General features: G+C 36.4%; 1 protein-coding gene across 4 annotated transcripts in view; it reads left to right on the plus strand.

The window, feature by feature from the left end:
- Nucleotides 1-19,422, plus strand: part of ADAMTS6 (ADAM metallopeptidase with thrombospondin type 1 motif 6) — a 302,396-nt gene that overhangs the window by 176,432 nt on the left and 106,542 nt on the right. For all 4 annotated transcript variants that reach the window (XR_011562416.1, XR_011562415.1, XR_011562417.1 and 1 more), the window contains exon 14: nt 18,368-18,470. Coding sequence is in view for 1 of the 4 variants with exons in the window: in XM_070774612.1 (XP_070630713.1) it covers nt 18,368-18,470 (103 nt within the window). In the remaining 3 variants the exon portion in view is untranslated. The remainder of the gene's footprint in view (nt 1-18,367; nt 18,471-19,422) is intronic.

Here is a 19,422-nt window from a genome sequence, read left to right on the forward strand (position 1 = left end):
CCTGGGATTCTCCAGGCAAGAACACTGGAGTGGGTTGCCATTTCCTTCTCCAGTGCAGGAAAGTGAAAAGTGAAAGTGAAGTCGCTCAGTCATGTCCGACTCTTAGCGACCCCATGAACTACAGCCTACCAGGCTCCTCCGTCCATGGGATTTTCCAGGCAAGAGTACTGGAGTGGGGTGCCATTGTCTTCTCCGTTATATCTTACTAGTGTGTGTTAATTGCTCGGTCGTGTCCAACTCTCTGTGACCCTATGGACTGTAGCCCACTAGGCTCCTCTGTCCATGGGATTCTCCAGGCAAGAAAACAGGAGTGGGTTTCCATTTCCTGCTCCAGAGGATCTTCCCCACCCAGGGATCGAACCTGCGTCTGTTGTATCTCCTGCATTGCAGGTGGATTCTTTCCCACTGTGCCACCAGGGAAGTCCATACCCAGACATTATATCTTATTACTCCTTCCTTTCTCCCATCTAAAAACCACAGCTTTTAATTTGTTATCATATCATAAGACTATTACCCACATTCCCACACTATTCCTCATTCATATGCTCTTCTGTGTTTCCTGTGTCTCCTGCATTGCAAGTGGATTCTTTACCGCTGAACCATCAGGGAAGTTGTCCCCTATCTTTCCCTGGATTATTCTAAATAGCTTTTTCAGTGAGTTTCCTGATATTACTCTTGCTCCCTACAGTGCTCAATATAAGAGGCAGAGTTTCAGTGTATTTTACTCAACACTTTTCAGTGGCTCTCTGTTTTACTTAAATCCAAACTCATACAGAGGTCTGCAAGGCCTGCACAGTCTGGCCTTCTGTTACTTCTCTGAACTCATCTTTTACTGTTTTCCTCTTTATTCACCCTGCTGCAGGCACACGGTCTCCCTCCTTGTATATGCCAGGCATGCTCCCACCTTAGGGCTTTTGCACTGGCTGTTCTCTTTGCCTTTTATACTCTTCCAACCCAGATATCTACATCACCAACTCCCTTACCTCACCTTTACTCAACTGATCATCTTCTCAGTGAGGCCTAATCTGAATACTGAATTTAAAATTGCAACCCTCCCTTCTCCCTACAACCCTGGGATTCCTAATCTTCCTTACCCTACTCTATTTCTCCTCATATTGTTGCTAACACACTCTTATTTATAGCTTATGATATTTAGTTCTATTAATTTATTTTTAATAATACATGTAGCTTCAACTTAATAATTAGATGTAGCTTCAATTACAATGATTGTATTAAATTTCCAGCATTAATTAACAAGTAATTGAGTGCCTACTTTTATCAGACAGTGCTAGAGTGAGAGAGTCTATGCCTTCAAGGATTTTATCATTTCTTAGGAAGTCACAGAAAATCACAAGGCAGGGTGACAAGTGATATGATAGAATAAGTATGGAATACTATAAAAACATGTGGAATTGGCACATAGCCTAATTAGGGAGTTAAGGATTTCTTCCTATAGGAAGCTAAATACCTGAAGGGCAAATTGGAAAAGAAAAGAAGGAAGAGACATTGAGAGCTTTCTAGGCACAAATAAAATTAAGTGCAGGTTAAAATTTAGTCTCAGATTTATGCTTTAGATGAAAATGGGTTAGAGAAAGGTGAGACTACAACATAACAGCAAACAAATCAAGAAAATTTGAGGATACTGGTGAGCCATGCATGGTACACTAGGGAATGACAATGGAGCCTATAAAGAGGGCAAGCAAGGAGAAAATTAGATAGCTAACTTTGAAAAATCCATAAAAATTAAAGAACCAGGGTTGCAGGATAAACAGGGTAAAAGAGATAGGAAGTCAGGGGATCCAAGAATGGAATGTATTAATATTTGAATTTAAGATGTGAGAAGTGAGACTGTTCTCATTGAGGTCAGATCTAGAGTGTGGTCATGAGAGTGCATGCTCAATGTTGAATGGAGGTCAAGGAGTTCAAGGACTGTTAAGGGTAGGGAGTTTGGGGAGTCTTCTATGTGGGTGACATTAGGACTTGGAGCATATAGTGAAACTGTGAAGTAGGTATGAAGCTCTTTAACCAATGACAGGAAATGGTCATCATGAGGTTAGTAAAAATCAATGATGAAACCAAATAGTGATTTGGATGAATAACATAAATCTCGGGAAATAGAGGTTTTATGCGTGAGAAGAAGGGAGTCCTACTGTATATTAGACTGTGTTAGGTAGGAGTGTGAAAGCCAAACCCACCTCTCAATCCCCATCTATTTCTGTTATATAGTTGTAGAGGTGGGCCCACATTTTGGGCCTAATAACACAAGTGCTATATAATATGAATAATGTATGGTAGGTAATAAAAAAACAGATAAAGACACACCAGACACACATGCCAAGCTTGTTTCATTTTACCCATATTTTATATGCTCAGATTTTTTATAAAGCTTACTATTGGTCACTTGACATTTCTTTTAGTATCTTTGTCTTCTGGTTCAGCTTTCAGCAAATGTTAAGGAAATATATTTAACAAACACACTCACACATATATATATATATATATATATCATGGATATGCAAATAATGTTTTTTAATTAACCTTGTCTCTACTAGTTCATAATTTGAGACAATTAAATTACCACACCAAAATTTATTTTCATGCTATCCAAGTTAATAAAGCTATCTGAGCATAAATTGTACAAGCTGGAGCCTTTTAAAATTTAATCTAATACATGAAAATTTAAACTTTCTAGACACATAATCTAGCCCAGCACTGTCCAAGAGAATGTTCCTCAATGATGGAAATATTCTATATATGCACTGTCCAATGCATAGTCAAATTAGCTGTTGAGCACTTGAAATTCATCTAGTGCAACAGAAGAACAGAATCTTTAAGTTTAATTAATTTAATTTAAATAGCCACATGTGGCTAGTGACAGCTGTATTGGACAGCACAAAGCTAGTCTAGCTTTGCAGTAGAAAACTAATTATTATAAAGAAGATTGTATTTGTTATTCCCAAATTTCTAATTTATCCTTCTCCCTTCTTCTTTTGCTAACCTTAAGTTTTTTTTTCTATGTCTGTTGAGTCTATTTTTGTTTTGAAGGACCTACTGTATAGAACAGAAGATTATATTCAATATCTTGTAATAACCTATAATGAAAAAGAATCTGAAGTATATATACAGATATATATAACTGAGTCACTTTGCTCTATAGCTAAAGCATTGTAAATATAATATTAAAAAAAAACAATAAAAAAGACTATAAATAGTATGTATAAAATTCTTTAATCAAATCAATCTTAGTTCATTTTAGAAACAAATGTGAAACTTCTGTTTTTGGTAATGACATTACTGTGACAGAAAAATTTTTTTAGATTGCTGAATAAGATTTTTTTTTAACATTTTAAAATCAGCAAAGAGCTGACCAGATAGTAAGGAAAATATCCTAAGGTCATATTTTTTTAAAGGAAACTGAAAAGCATCAAAAAGGGAGCAACGGAACAACTAAGGTACTTTTCCCTGACAATATTCAGAGGAAGAGAACAGATAAAGTACTCCCATGTGTCTGTCTTAAGTATATGACAAGTTTTTACCAAAGCTTCTTCCCTGCTTCTTCAGCAGACTTCCTTCATGTTTTGTTGGTCAAGACGCCACATGCCCACCCTTAACCCAGTCACAAGCAAAAGGAACGATATTACCATACTGGTTTCAGCTAATCCAGATAAGTCCTTAAAATGGGCTTAGAGTCATCTTCTCTGAGAAGTAGATTCCTGAGAAAAAATTAGAATTCTGTTTAGAAAAGAGACAGGAGCCAGAGATCAAATAACAAACATTCACAGGATCATAGAGAAAGGGAATTCCAGAAAAACATCTGCTTCTTCTTCATTGACTACACTAAAGCCTTTGACTGTGTGGACCATAACAAACTGTGAAAACTCTTTAAGAGATGATAATACGAGACCATCTTACTTGTCTCCTGAGAAACCTGTATGTGGGTCAAGAACAACAGTTAGAACCAAACATGGAATGACTGACTGGTTCAAAATTGAGAAAGGAGTACAACAAAGCTGCATATTGTCATCCTGTCTATTTAACTTATATGCAGAGCACCTTATGCTGAATGCCAGGCTGGTTGAGTTACAAGCTGGAGTCAAAATTGCCAGGAAAAATATCAACAACCTCAGATATGCAGATGATACCACTTTAATGGCAGAAAGTGAAGAGGAACTAAAGAGCCTCTTGATGAAGGTGAAAGAGAGGAGTGAAAAAGCTGGCTTAAAACTCAATATTAAAAAAACTAAGATCCTGGCATCCAGTCCCATCACTTCATGGCAAATAGAAGGAGAAAAGGTGGAAGCAGTGACAGATTTCCTCTTCTTGGGCTCTAAAATCACTGTGGATGGTGACTGTAGCCATGAACTTAGAAGATGGTTGCTTCTTGGAAGGAAAACTCTGACAAACCTAGACAGTGTATTAAAAAGTAAAGGCATCACTTTGCCAACAAAAGTCCATATACTCAAGGCTATGGTCTTTCCCTGGTGGCTTAGTGGTATAGAATCTGTCTGCCAAGCAGGAAACTCAAGTTTGATCCCTGATTCGGGAAGATCTCCTGGAGAAGGAAATGGCACTATACTTGCCTGGGAAATCCCATGGGCAGAGGAGCCTGGAGGGGTACAGTTCCTGGAATCGCAAACGAGTTAGACATGACTTAGCGACTAAACAATAATGGTCTTTCCAGTAGTCATGTACAGATAAGAGAGTTGGACCATAAAGAAGGTTGAATGCCAAAGAATTGATGCTTTCAAACTGTGGTGCTGGAGAAGAGTCTTGAGAATCCCTTCAATAGCAAGAGATCAAACCAGTCAAGCTTAAAGGAAATCAACCCTGAACATGCATTAGAAGGATTGATGTGAAGCTGAAGCTCCAATACTTTGGCCATCTGATGCAAAGAGCTGACTCATCAGAAAAGACCCTGATGCTGCAAAAGACTGAAGACAGAAAGAGAAGAGGACAACAGAGGACGAGATGGTTGGATGGCATCACCAATTCAATGAATATGAACCTGGGCAAACTCTGGGAGATGGTGAAGGACAGGGAAGCTTGGCATGCTGCAGTCCATGGGGTCTCAAGGAGCCAGACATGACTTGGTGACTGAACAACAAGCAAGCAAAAAAAGTAGGGACTGATAGATGTTGAGTATACCTCAGATTCTGCATTAGAGCTCATTTAGTTTCTATCTTTCAGCAACAAAAGTAGTAGCAGCAGTAACAGGACTTGTACCAATAGCAATACCAGTAGTACCAGCAGCAACAGTAGTAGTAATAGTTATAGCTGCTGCTAACATTTATTGAGCACTTTCTACATACTAGACCTATTATTTTAACTATATTTTCTGTACTCACCACTCCTCAGTGGTGAGTTGACTTGTAGGATAATTTTAATTTCCATTTGTTCAATAGAAATCTAGAAAAACTATGCTATAAGCTTGTATTATAGTCTGTGTTTTTACAGCCTTGTTTCTACAACACAAATTAGTTCATAAGTGATTTATTTTGTGCCACTAAGAAATACAGCAAAATACATTACTGAAGTCAAAATACATTTTGATTTTATACAGCTGAATAGCAAATGAAACTATGAAAGTATGATAACACATTTATAAGAGACTTGGAAAATTTAGAACAAGGTTGTGTATATTTCTACTATATATCAAACTTATTTTTTAAGTAGATAAATTAAGACTTTTTTAGTTGGAGTTTCAATATCAAACTCTCAAAAATTAATAAGATGAATAATACAGAAAAGTGGAAGGGCATAGTAGACCTTAAAAACATCATGAACCAATTCAACATAATTAAGATTTATATAATTTTCTTGCAACAGTAGGATACAAGTTATATTCAGGTTCCCATAGACACTAAACTAGGAGACATTGGAACACATCCAGGGACATAAAACAAGGTGCAAAAATTTCATTGTCTAAAGGTATTGAAATCATACAGAATCTGTTCTCTTATCACTGTAGAAGTATGTTAGAAGTCAATATCAAAAGATATTTGAAAATAACCCACATATTTTCAAGTGTAATGTGACATTTAACAAGAGAGATCTTTGACTTAGCCATTGAAAGCCACAATAAAGTTAGAAGACTGAAAAAACACAGATGGTGGTTGCAGAGAAGAAAACATTTAAGGGAGAAATTAATATCAAAATGAGAAATTAATATCAAAGATACCTTAAAAGCCCCATGTATTTAAAAAAATTAAATGTTCACTTTTAAATGATGAGTATGTCTAAGAATCTATTAATATAGCAAGGAATATTAGAAAATATTTGTAATGGAATAAAAATGAGAAGAGAATTTACCAGAATTTGTTGCATGCAGCTGAAGCTGCTTAATGCAACTAAATACAACATGGAATCTTGAATAAAGTATGAAAACAAATAATGGCCACTACCATAACATTTTGTGAAATTGAAACAAAATTTGCACGTTAGTTAATAATACTGTATGACATTAATTTCCTGGTTGTTTTTTTTTTTTACAACAGTATTTCTTTATATTCTTAGAACTGGATTAGAAGTTTCCAGCCTCATTCAAATTTTCTTTTAAAGATCACTAAGATAGTAAACTTTCTAGTCCTTTAACAGTAATATTAGATGCCAGAATACATGAAACTGTATCAAACTTTTGAGTGAATATAAATTAGAAATTAAGCATTCTTTTCATACTAAGTCAAACAAGTGGAATCAAAATGTTATAAATTTTTTAGCTAGGCAAAAGTTCATAGGTTTTCTAATATATATATATATCATATTATACATACTATTTATATATATGTGTGTGTACAAAAGCTTTTCTACTACTCTTGATGAAGGCTTGAGAAAGAACAACAAAAAGAGATACAAAAATTGGAAAACATAAACTAAATGAAAGGAGAGTACTGAATATGAAATAGAATAAATGAAACAAACTAGATAAAATCCTCATATAGTCCAGTTGTTTTTAAACATGGATGCTCATTAGAAACGCATCTGGAACTCTGGAGAAAAAAAGCAATACCTGGACATTTGTATTTTTCAAAAATTTCAAGATAATTCTGATATGCATCAGGATTTTTAAAAAGTGATTACCAGTTTTCCTATTAAATGGTAGTTTTAGTGATATAGAATTATATTATTTTCTGTTGACCAATCATAATACAATGTTATTAAGTGGATAATAGTTAAATAATCACAGTAGTAAAAGACGTTTATCAGTTTTCACAATCAATAGTCAGACAGAAAAGATAATTACAGTTGCAAGCTATAATGGAAACATGATTAACCTAACAGTGTAAAATGATTACATACAATTTGGGGGTTTAAGTAGAGTGATGTGGTAAGTGGAAGTACATACATGCACATGTTTCATCCACCCAGCCAGCCTATGTCTTTTGTTGGTACTTTTAATCCATTTATATTTAAGATAATTATTGATATGTATGAGCTTATTACGATTTTGTTAATTTTCTTGTGTTTATTTTGTGTAGGTCTTTTACTTCTCTCATGTTTCTTGAAAGAGGCAACTTATAAATTGCCTCAGACAGAGAATCTCAGTCTGTAAGATTTTTAAATAAAGCGAGCTGTAAAATTGGTCTGACCACTCTTAGCAGCAGCATGACCAGCCTACAGGCCAAAGCTATCACACAATAGACTCTGAGGCTGGCTGTCTGCATCAGGGTGTATTAGACGTGTAGTATGTTCCCTGTATTAGGAACCTCTGGCTTCTAGACAAGGATTCTTTCTATGATATTCACATCATGGTTTCTAGGACAGAATAGCAGGTAAAGACAAGAGCTGTGGCAGGAACAATGAATATGCTTCTTGGCTTGAAGCTACTGAGAAACTAAGGGATTGAACCCAGGTCTCCCACATTGCAGGCGGATTCTTTACCAGCTGAGCCACAAGGGAAGCCCTCGAAGGCATCTATTAAAGGCAAGATAATTAGATGAAGTTTGGTCTCATCATTAAACAGGAACTTCAAGAGAATATTTGCAATCATAAACTAATCTAATAGACGTGGTCTTATGGAACTTGGGTTTGGAGAGCAGAGCTTTATTGAAGCTGTGATGCTGAGGGTTCGTTGGTTGAGGACAGTTGCCCTCTTTGAACTTAAATGATTGATAAGGTCCTTGACAGTGTTTATAAATGAGCACAGGTAGGAGCTAACATGATTATCCAGTAGTGCCATTATGAGAAATAAAGATCCAGATATATACTCAGTCTTCTAAAAGTGTTTACTCAAGTACTGCTCAAAAAATACTTTATTTTGTGTATGAAATCTCCTTTTGATTGGCATAAAAGAATATTGAGTTATGCAGGCATTTCTGCTTTCCTGAGAAACTTTTCACTGCAGTCACTTAAAACTATTATGTAAAATGTTCTAAGAGGGTAAAAATTGGTGTACATAGTATTTTAAGTAGAAGAATTTATACATCAGTGTGTTAAATACTCAAACTTGATTTTTGTCATGGGTAAAAAATATACCTACATTAAGGTTATAAGCCAAACTTTATATCAAAGCCTAAAGAGGAAATATTAGCTACAATACAAAGAACTTTTCTACATTTCTAAAAAGAGCATTCTGGTATTGTTAGCTATTTTCCAGAAAATCCTTAAGTTTTTCTTTCCATACTATTTGTGATTTGCCTGTCTGCTTTGAAAATGTGACTAGGATAGAACTTCTGGTGAAAAACCTAAGCTCCACCTTGGTTAGGATGAAATCATATTATTTTACATCTTAAGCATCTCATTTCCTCCTTTATTTTATGCATCAAAACTATAAAAAATTATGGAGACAAAGGATTTTCCAGTTCACCTGTGGTCTGTTCTAAAATTTAAGCATAGGTTATGTAGTACATGGGTATTTTTTTCAGTAAGCTTTGCTAGAGGTGCATGCTGTCTGCAGTTCTTTACTTCCATTCATTGCTTAAGGTCAGTTAAATGGTGTTATTGCCTTGGTGATACACAGGAAAAGTATAGCCTATATTCAGAGGTAAGACTATAGTGAAAGAAGAATTGACTTAAATTTAATCCTGGTTGCTGCTATTTTACCCTGGCAAGATACCTAACATCACTAAATTTTGAAGGAACACCTGTATAAATAGAGTATATCAAACTTGCAGGTCTGTTTGAGAATTAAAAGAAGTAACACTTTAATTAGGCTTTCCAGGTGGCTCAGTGGTAAAGAATCCACCGGCCAATGCAGGAGACACAGGAGAAGACAGTTTGGTCCCTGGGTTGTGAATATCCCCTGGAGTAGAAAATAGCAACCCACTCCATTATTCTCACCTGGAAAATTCCATGGATAGAACAGCCTGGCAGGCTGCAGTCCATGGGGTTCCAAAGAGTCATGTGCAACTGAGCACAAACACTTTAAAACATCTAGTGCTATTCCTAGTACTTAATCTGTACTCAATCAGTGCAGCTATTACCGTATACATTTATGCTTTAGAGATTACAAAGTACTTTTGTATATTTTAAAAAGTACTCATTAAATCTTCAAATCACTTTTATAAAGGGAAAGACAGGGTTGGTTTTTTGTTTTGTTTTGTTTTTCTGACCTTGCTGGGTGGCATGTGGGATCTTAGTTCCACCAACCAGGGAACCTGTGCCCCCTGCATTGGAAGCACAGTCTTAACCACTAAACTGCCTAGAAAAGTGCCTTGTTTGTTTGTTTTTTTAATATTTTTAAATGAGGAACTAAAGCTTAGCAATAGGCTAGTGCCGTGGAAAGGATTCAATAAGGCATAGAATTTCCGGATGCTGCTCTAACCTTCTTAAAAAAGATGGAGCCTTTGGGAGGTGGGTGTGGCAAAGTAAGCTCTGAGTTTAGTCACCTTTGACATTGTCTTACTGCCAGTCTAACCTTAACCTGCAGCAGAACCAGATAGCTGAGAAAATTATGAAACTACAGACCTTACCCCCAGGGAAAGGTATGGGGTAAGTGATGACAAAGTACAGAGTTGATCTATTAACTAACAGTGTTGTAACTGTGTCCCAAGTTATAATTAGAAAGCAAATATGTATCAACCACATTATTCTTATAAGTACACTTCAATACACTTATAAAAGTTTACTTTCATGTATACGTATGTATGTATGTGTCTATATATATATATAAGATGCCAAAAAATAGAAGAAGCAGTGCCATTAACCTTTAGGTTAGTATGAATTTTATATTGTTATCTTGTTTTGAGAAATAAAGACTAGCTTTAAGCATAGAAAAAAACTTGCTTATTTTGTTCTTTAAAGAGACATTTCTAAAATCACACAGTAAAAATTTGATTCTTAACATTTTTAAAGGCTTAGAGAAAAGGGCCTGGAGAAGGCAATGGCACCCTACTCTAGTACTCTTGCCTGGAAAATCCCATGGACAGAGGAGCCTGGTGCGCTGCAGTCCATGGAGTCACTAGGAGTCGGACACGACTGAGCAACTTCACTTTCACTTTTCACTTTCATGCATTGGAGAAGGAAATGGCAACCCACTCCAGTGTTCTTGCCTGGAGAATCCCAGGGATGGGGGAGCCTGGTGGGCTGCCATCTATGGGGTAGCACAGAGTCGGACACCACTGATGCGACTTAGCAGCAGCAGCAGCAGCAGAGAAAAGGGTCATGCTATGGATAGAAAACATTTAAATAAAATACAGGCTATACAAGACATATAAAAACAGCTTTAATTTTGAAAACTTGTATAAGAGACTATAATATCAAACATGAGATTGAGATTTAAATTTTTCTAGACAATGTAGGATTATCAGACTTTTGTTTCTTCAAAAGTAAAAGTATAGCGAAATTGCTCCCATAAAACTAGGAACTATTTGGGAGAGAAAAGATGAGAAGTTTACATTTAAACTGAGATTGATATTCCAGTGTTCCTCGCAGCACTTTTTACAATAGCCAGGACATGGAAGCAACATAGATGTCCATCGGCAGATGAATGGATAAGAAAGCTGTGTAATATTCCACACAATGGAATATTACTCAGCTATTAAAAATAATGCATTTGAATCAGTTTTAATGAGGTGGATGAAGCTGGAGCCTATTATACAGAGCGAAGTAAGTCAGAAAGAAAAACACCAGTACAGTATATTAACGCATATATATGGAATTGAGAAAGATGGCAATGATGACCCTATATGTGAGACAGCGAAAGAGACACAGATGTAAAGAAGAGACTTTTGGACTCTGAGGGAGAAGGCAAGGGTGGGATGATTTGAGAGAATAGCATTGAAACATGTATATTACCATATGTGAAACAGATCGCCAGTCCAGGTTCGATGCATGAGACAGGGTGCTCAGGGCTGGTGCACTGGGATGACCCAGAGGGATGGGATGGGGAGGGAGGTGGAAGGGAGGTTCAGGGTGGGGAACACATGTACACCCATGGCTGATTCATGTGGATGTATGGCAAAAACCACCACAATATTGTAAAGTAATTAGCCTCCAATTAAAGAAACAACTGGGGTTGAAATGATTCATTACATATATTGAACACTAAATTTAACCTTGGAAATGCCTTTGTGAATTTTTTAATGAGATAATAAAACAGTTTCAGATAATTAAGAAATCAGTAATTTTGTTTGGAACTTATAAGAGAGGCATGTGGTATCGTGAATGAACAAAATATGTCCCTTTTCACAATCCCATGTCAAGTACATGCCTTGCTAAGCAAAGCAAGGGTCAGAATCCAACCTCCACTTCTGCTTCTTCAAATAATAGGGTATTAAGTGGCTAAAAATATGTTTCTATCGTGGAGAGAAAGAACATTAAATTTGGGCAATGTATAAAGTTGGTCTAGTGTAATAGTGAAGAAATATGAGTGCATTTGGGATGCATGTAAGAAAGAAAGAAAAAACAGAGGGTAGAAAAGAGAAAAGGCCAACAAAATGCTCATTTTGCTGTTTTTCCCGAGGCTGTAGGAATCCTCCTGTCTTCCTAGCCTTCCCATTTCTTTTAGGAAAAAAAAGAGGAAAGGGAAAAGTAGGGGGAGAGGACCAAGTTTTTATTCTCAGCTTGCTTCTCACTCTTTATGACCCATAAGACAGAGGAAGTAAAGAGTCTCTTGTTGAGGGTGAAAGAGGAGAGTGGAAAAGCTGGCTTAAAACTCTGTGTTCAAAATCATGGCATCCAGTCCCATCACTTCATGGCAAATAGGTAGGGAAAAAAGTGGAAACAGTGACAGATCATATTTTCTTGGGCTCCAAAATCACTGCAGCTGCTGAATGGAGCCATGAAAATAAAAGACACTTGCTTCTTGAAAGAAAAGTTATGACAAACCTAGACAGTGTATTAAAAAACAAAGATATCACTTTGCTGACAAAGGTCTGTATAGTCAAAGCTGTGGTTTTTCCAGTAATCATGTATAGATGTGAGAGCTGGAAGGCTGAGCGCCAAATAATTTATGCCTTCGAACTGTGATGCTGGAGAAGACTCTTGAGAGTCCCTTGGACAGCAAGTCAGTCAATCCTAAAGGAAATCAGTCCTGAATATTCACTGGAAGGGCTGATGCTGAAGCTGAAGCTCCAGTACTCTGGCCACCTGATGCAAAGAGCCAACTCATTGGAAAAGACCCTGATGCTGGAAAAGACTGAGGGCAAGAGAAGAGGGCAACAGAGCATGAGACGGTTGGATGGCATCACTGACTCAATGGACATGAGTTTGAGCAAACTCCGGGAGATGGTGAAGGACAGGGAAGCCTGGCGTGCTGCTGTCCATGGGGTCACAAAGAGTCAGACACAAGTGAGTGATTGAACAACAACAAGAAACTTAATTCAGTATTTGCAGAATTTTCCTCATTTGCAAACATATTGGGATGTATTGCTCTTGAAGGTAAGGGCATTTGGGGTGTATTTTGCAAACGAAAAAAAGAAGGCACAAAGAGATCCCAGGACTTTCCAAGGTCACCTTATTTTTTGAAATAAAATGAAGATTTCAACTCTAGTAATAGAAAAGCCCCAGGACAGTTTGTCAGCGAAAGCTGAGATTTCTTTTTGTAGCAATTTTATGCCCCAATGAATTAGTCTTTTTCTTTTTTTAGATTTATCTACCAATAAAAAGTATTGTGAAGGGAGATTCTTGCAATCTGTCAACATGATTGGAAGCCTAAGATAGTCCATAGAATGTGCTAACATACACATTTCTCTAAAAAAAAAAAGTGATGAAAAAGATGCTAATATTAAGGTTTTTTGTATATTTGAAAATACTAAGATCAAAAGACATTACTTTGCCAACAAAGGTCCGTCTAGTCAAGGCTTTGGTTTTTCCAGTGGTCATGTACGGATGTGAGAGTTGGACTGTGAAGAAGGCTGAGCGCCGAAGAATTGATGCTTTTGAACTGTGGTGTTGGAGAAGACTCTTGAGAGTCCCTTGGACTGCAAGGAAATCCAACCAGTCCATTCTAAAGGAGATCAGCCCTGGGATTTCTTTGGAAGAAATGATGCTAAAGCTGAAACTCCAGTACTTTGGCCACCTCTTGTGAAGAGTTCACTCATTGGAAAAGACTCTGATGTTGGGAGGGATTGAGGGCAGGAGGAGAAGGGGATGACAGAGGATGAGATGGCTGGATGGCATCACTGACTCGATGGACATGAGTTTGAGTGAACTCTGGGCGTTGGTGATGGACAGGGAGGCCTGGCGTGCTGCGATTCATGGGGTCGCAAAGAGTCAGACACGACTGAGCGACTAAACTGAACTGAACTGAACTGAAGATCAAAAGATACCGAGACCTGCAGTGTTGCTTTCTAGATTTATGTGGGGCCCTGCTGGTTGCTTTTTAGAAGGAGAGGATGCTTGATTAGTGTTAACACTAAGAAGCTGAAAACCTGTCAAGCTTTACATAAAAAATGTGTTGCCTATGCCTATTTCCTGTTACAGTTTTGACATAGTGTCAGCATTTATTATACTTAAGTAATTTAAAAAACATTGCTCCCTAAACTCGTCACTATTCTTAAACAAAACAAAAATATATTTTATGGAATTTTTCCTTAAGAAATTACTCTTTGATCTTTCTCATTCTTTGCAGCCAGAATATACAACTCCTCATAAGCTTATTTCTAATCAACACAGATTCAGAGCATCCACTGAAGGAAAAAGTTAAATTAAAATATAACACTAGCTGATATATTCTAGAAACAGAAAGGTATGGAATCAAGTCCCCAAGTCTGCTGCAGTTTCCAATTTATGAGACCTTCCATCTTCCATGTTATTTTGTGAATTTCCCAAACAGATTCCTGCCTCAGACCCTTTGCATTTAATGTTTCCTGGAACACTCTTTTAAAGATATGTACATAAGTCATGTCCTCAATTTTTTAACTCTGCTTCAGTGCCACCTTATCAGAGATGATTTTTCTTAGTCTACCATTTAAAACAACTTCCCCCAACCTCCACCTAACTACCATCTTAGTACCCTGCATTATTTTTCTTCTTTCTCATCTCCAACTGACTATAGTAAGCTCCGTGAAAGCAGGGACCTAATCTGTTTTGTGTATTGTATTATCTCCAGAGCCTAGATCATATGTGATACATAAAATATTTTTTTATATATTTGCTGAATATAAAAAAAGACCCTTAAGGTCAGTTCTTGGTGCCTGGTTTTAAAAGTACTAATGATAATTTATTATGTCCCCATAAGAAAGCCATCAAGGTCCAGATACCTTTCCATTAGGGATTAGATTTGTTCAGAAGAAAGGCGCAAGATCAATGGATTATGGGAAAACAGATTTTGGCTGAAAGAAAGAACTGGATAATAATTGTGGTCATCTGAAGAGTATTTTATGTATCTTTCTGTAGATTATACATAATGTATGACCCCTATGGGGATAATTGTACAGGGAGTTTAAGCATTTTATGCAAATTATATTATAATCTGACATCAGTTCTTTAAAGTGTATGATTCTGTGTTGACTCAAAAATTAATAGGTGAGTTTGGTTCTTCTGCACAATGCTGACATACAGATGTATCTATATGATAACATCCTGAATCAGGGGTTGGCAAATTGTGCCTGCTGGGTCAAATTTAAACCATCGCCTCTTTTTGTAAATAAGATTTTAGTGGAACACAGCCCTATCATTTACATATGGTCTGTCTTCTTTAATAAGTGTAATGGCACATTTGAGTAGTTGTAACAGCTTATTATATAGGCTCCCCAAGTGGTGCTGGTGGTAAAGAACCTGCCTGCCAATGCAAGAGAAGAGATGTGAGTTCAGTCCCTGGGTCAGGAAGATTCCCTGGAGGAGGAAATGACAACCCACTCCAGTATTCTTGCCTGGAGAATCCCAGGGACAGGGGAGCCTGGTGGGCTGCTGTCTGTGGGGTCGCACAGAGTTGGACATGACTAAAGCAACTTAACAGCAGCAACAGAGCTAAAACCTATGTTGTTATTGTAGCATTTACAGAGTCCAGTGGAAGTCCCCACTCAGATGAAGGAAGTATCTTTGCTCATTGAAACTATTACTAAGCAGACTAATAACATATAATTTATTCAGTTGTAAATTGGGATTATTAATTATAACTACCTCAAGAGTGGTGAGAGAGCTTATAATAGATCTAAAGACCTCTGAACAGTGTGCCATGGAATAGGTACTTACTGAATGCTTAGAAAAACGTAAGTATGTGTTGTTATTGCTAATATTTTTATTATGCTGACCTTGGGAGTGGTTATCACAAGAAAAGAATAGGTCAGAAATCTAATAAAATGTTATCCAAGTATGTCATTAAACTAATATTCTTCTTTTGGACTTTTTACTTCTCTGCTGTTTAGGATAATAATTACAAGATGGTCAAGAATAGGATTTTTGTTTTGTTTTGTTTTGTTTTTTGAAGTGAGTGTCCCTGAACTTCGTTTATTTCAGGGCTTTTTTTTTTTAACCAATTTTTATCTATGAAATGTTAACTTGTATGCTTCTATACAGTTCCTTGCTTTCATCCAGGATGACCTTTATCCAACTATTCCCAAAATTGACCTTTTCTTTTCTTTCCCCATGTCTTTACTTGGCTTAATTCTTTTTTTTTAATATTTATTTTTATTTTATTTATTTATTTGGTCATGCTGGGTCGGTCTCAGTTGTGGCACACAGGATCTTTTATTGCAGCGTATGAGATCTAGTTCCCTGAACCTGGCCCCCCTGCATTGGGAGCATGGAGTCTTAGCCATTGGACAACAGAGAAGTCCTGGCTTCATTCTTAATAGAAGTCTGTTTTCTTTCTTAACCAGCTCAATTCCTATAATATTTTAATATTTTATAATGTTATAAAGAATAAGTATGTATGACACTTTTATTATAATTCTTGTGATACACTCAAGATTTTCTTCCTCAACAAATATTTCCCTGATTCATTTGATACGTCGATCTTTCACCTATATATAACACTTGTAGACAACTTATAATGTGCTGTCATATACTTATTGCCTCAGATAGGATTGTGGTTTTTCAATTTTTGTATTTTACTCCAAATAGATTGAAAGACATGCCTGGATGAAGTTTTAGGTGGTTGGTGCTTTGCAAATACTTAAATATTGTGTGAAAACTTGTATTTCAAATTACTTGTGTTTTTTAAAATTGAGGATATTTTTTTTAAAACTAGTCTTGCTGCATACAAAGCCACTGATAACCTTGGTCATTTTCTGGGGTTTCCTGAAAATGTCTTGTAAGGAGAAGCATTTCTTTATTCCAAAAATTAGCACATCATGAAACAAAAGATGGTGGAAGCATATCTTTCTAGTGTGATGCATTACATAGCCTATGTGAATAGTTCTTTTTCATTTTTTTAAAGGGCAAATATGAAGGATAATTTGATAAGTAAAACCATTGGATTTAGCATTGCAGTGTCATATTTTAATGTGCAGAAAATATCTTAAAATGCAAGGCTCATAACAGAATGTAGACTTGCTGCCACTATTTTCAGAATCTTAGGCTTTAAACTTGATATGATAGAAATTCAAACCTTAGTTCAGTTCAGTTCAGTCGCTCAGTGGTGTCCGATTCTTTGCGACCCCATGAACCTCAGCACGCCAGGCCTCCCTGTCCATCACCAACTCCCAGAGTCCACCCAAACCCATGTCCATCGAGTCGGTGATGCCATCCAGCCATCTCATCCTCTGTCATCCCCTTCTCCTCCTGCCCCCAATCCCTCCCTGCATCAGGGTCTTTTCCAATGAGTCAACTCTTCGCATATAGCAAGTAATGATGACCTTGCACATGTTTGCACATTGTAGCCTTATTATTTTTGTACTTGATTTAAAGGACATTTGCAATGTACTGATCTCAGGAAACTGTATCAAATAAATGTAGAGATCTAAGGGAGGGTAGTAAAATGTCCTCAAAATCATCTCTCAGAATGTAACTAACATATTTGTTCACAGTTGAGAATTTTATCTAATGACTTGTTTTGTTCTGTCATGTTTAAGGGAAATATTTTCTCCATCCCTGTTTCAAAAGCAATATATACTTGGCTTTTTAGATGCTACTAGTACAGAACTCTAAAAGATAAGTCAAATTAGGTCATATTTCCTCAACACTATGAGAAGTTATATTTTTAATTCTTTGTGAACTTTAGGATGGCCCTAAATAATGTGGAATTTGGAATCTAGACCTAGCTAGATTGGCAAGATTTATTCTCTAAAAAACTTAGGTAGAAAAAGCATTCCAATCTTTTAAAAACAAATAATCCTCTCTTCACTCTCTCAACATCCTTCTCTTCTCTAACAACCAACACATGTACGTGTTTTGAAAATTTAGTATTTTATTTTCCGTGATGTTAATAGATTAAATGTAAATCTTAATAAGTCCAAATTCCTTGATTTAAAGGTGTTTAGACTTGAGGCCTAGGATTTTGCCCAGTTCATTCCACATCTCAAAATATGGTTTTTGTCAGGACTAGACAGTAAACAGCTATAGTAGTTGGGATCCAAACCACAATTAATAGTGCTGAATGTCATGTTACAAACCTGCCTCTTGATTTCTTAAAAGAAAGAGCTGGGAGTAGTTGTGGCAGCTGAACCTCAAATACTGTTACCAAAAAGGATTTTGTGTTTTAGTGTCTTCACCTAGTTTTTATGCCTGTTTATAAGGAGACGCCTAACGGATTGATTGCAAAGTGGACTGTGACATGCATCTGAATGTGAAGTTATATGGGAACTGTCTCACACTTAACTTTGTTTTAATTACTTCAGTTATTTCTTCCGTGGCTAAGATTACAATTCAGACACTTCAGTTGGAATACTGGTTGTAAAACAGTAAAGCAAATGCCAGAATTATAGCCCAAAAATAAGGGAGTGAGCTAATGTGTTGGGAGTTCAGACATTTTTAATTTTAGGGGCATTGTCCCTTGGTTTTGGTATTTTTCAACAATCATGCTATTTATTATTTTATTTTATTTTAGCCATGTCCTTTGGGGGCCCGAGATTTTCGAGAGAAACAGTGTGCAGACTTTGACAATATGCCTTTCCGTGGGAAGTATTATAACTGGAAACCCTATACTGGAGGTAATGTATAACCTGGCAGAGTTTTCATTATGCTTGAGAGCTTTGCAAATATAAGAGAATATATAAATACATACAAACATACCCATACATTCATATACAGACTAGTAAAAATTAATGTTTACAAATCAAAGCAGGAAAATGCTCTAGTACTAAAAAGGTCTCCTGTTTTTATTAGTAGTTTCCCTGTAGTATAGTTAATACGTTAGTACAAATGATCAGAAATCATTTTTTAAAACCTAATTCTATTTAGGTACAGAGTTCCTAGAAATGTTGTAAATCCAAATAATATTTCTGAATTCTTCAGACTTCCTTGAGGTGTATAGACATTATAATAATTTATAATATCAAATATTTGGAATTAGCACCCTGATATGAATCAGCTCAAAGAAGCTAAGAAAATGTGTTTCTCTCTTGGCCAAAGGCCAAAGATCTTTCCACGGCTGATTATTGTTCTTTTTTAGGGAAACATTTTTTGCTCTAATTTAGGCAAGCATCAGATGCTAATTGCTCAGTAAGCACAAGTTTTCTTATGCTCCCAAAACACAAACTAAAATTTGTTCAAATTTTCTCTTAGAAAAATAAAATGTACTCTTAAAAACAACTGTTATTTATTGTTTTTCTAACATCTTACTTTTTTTTTCTCTTGGCTATACCATGCAGCTAGGGGATCTTAGTTCCTCAAGCAGGGATTGAACCCAGGCCCCGGTAGTGGAAATGTTGAGTCCTAACCACTAGACCACCAGGGAATTCTCTCAACATTTTACTCTGAAAACTGTCCAACACAGAGCAATGTTAAAATAATTTTGCAGTGATAACTGTATACCCACCACAATTCTATCATTAATATTTTAATATACTTTTTTATTACATGTCTAGTTATCTCTTTATCCATTCATTAATTTATTCTGTTTTTCAGGTGCATTTCAAAGTAAATTGTAGTCACCAGTATACT

Source organism: Bos indicus, chromosome 20 (genome assembly GCF_029378745.1).
Source record: "Bos indicus isolate NIAB-ARS_2022 breed Sahiwal x Tharparkar chromosome 20, NIAB-ARS_B.indTharparkar_mat_pri_1.0, whole genome shotgun sequence".
Taxonomy (NCBI): domain Eukaryota; kingdom Metazoa; phylum Chordata; class Mammalia; order Artiodactyla; family Bovidae; genus Bos; species Bos indicus.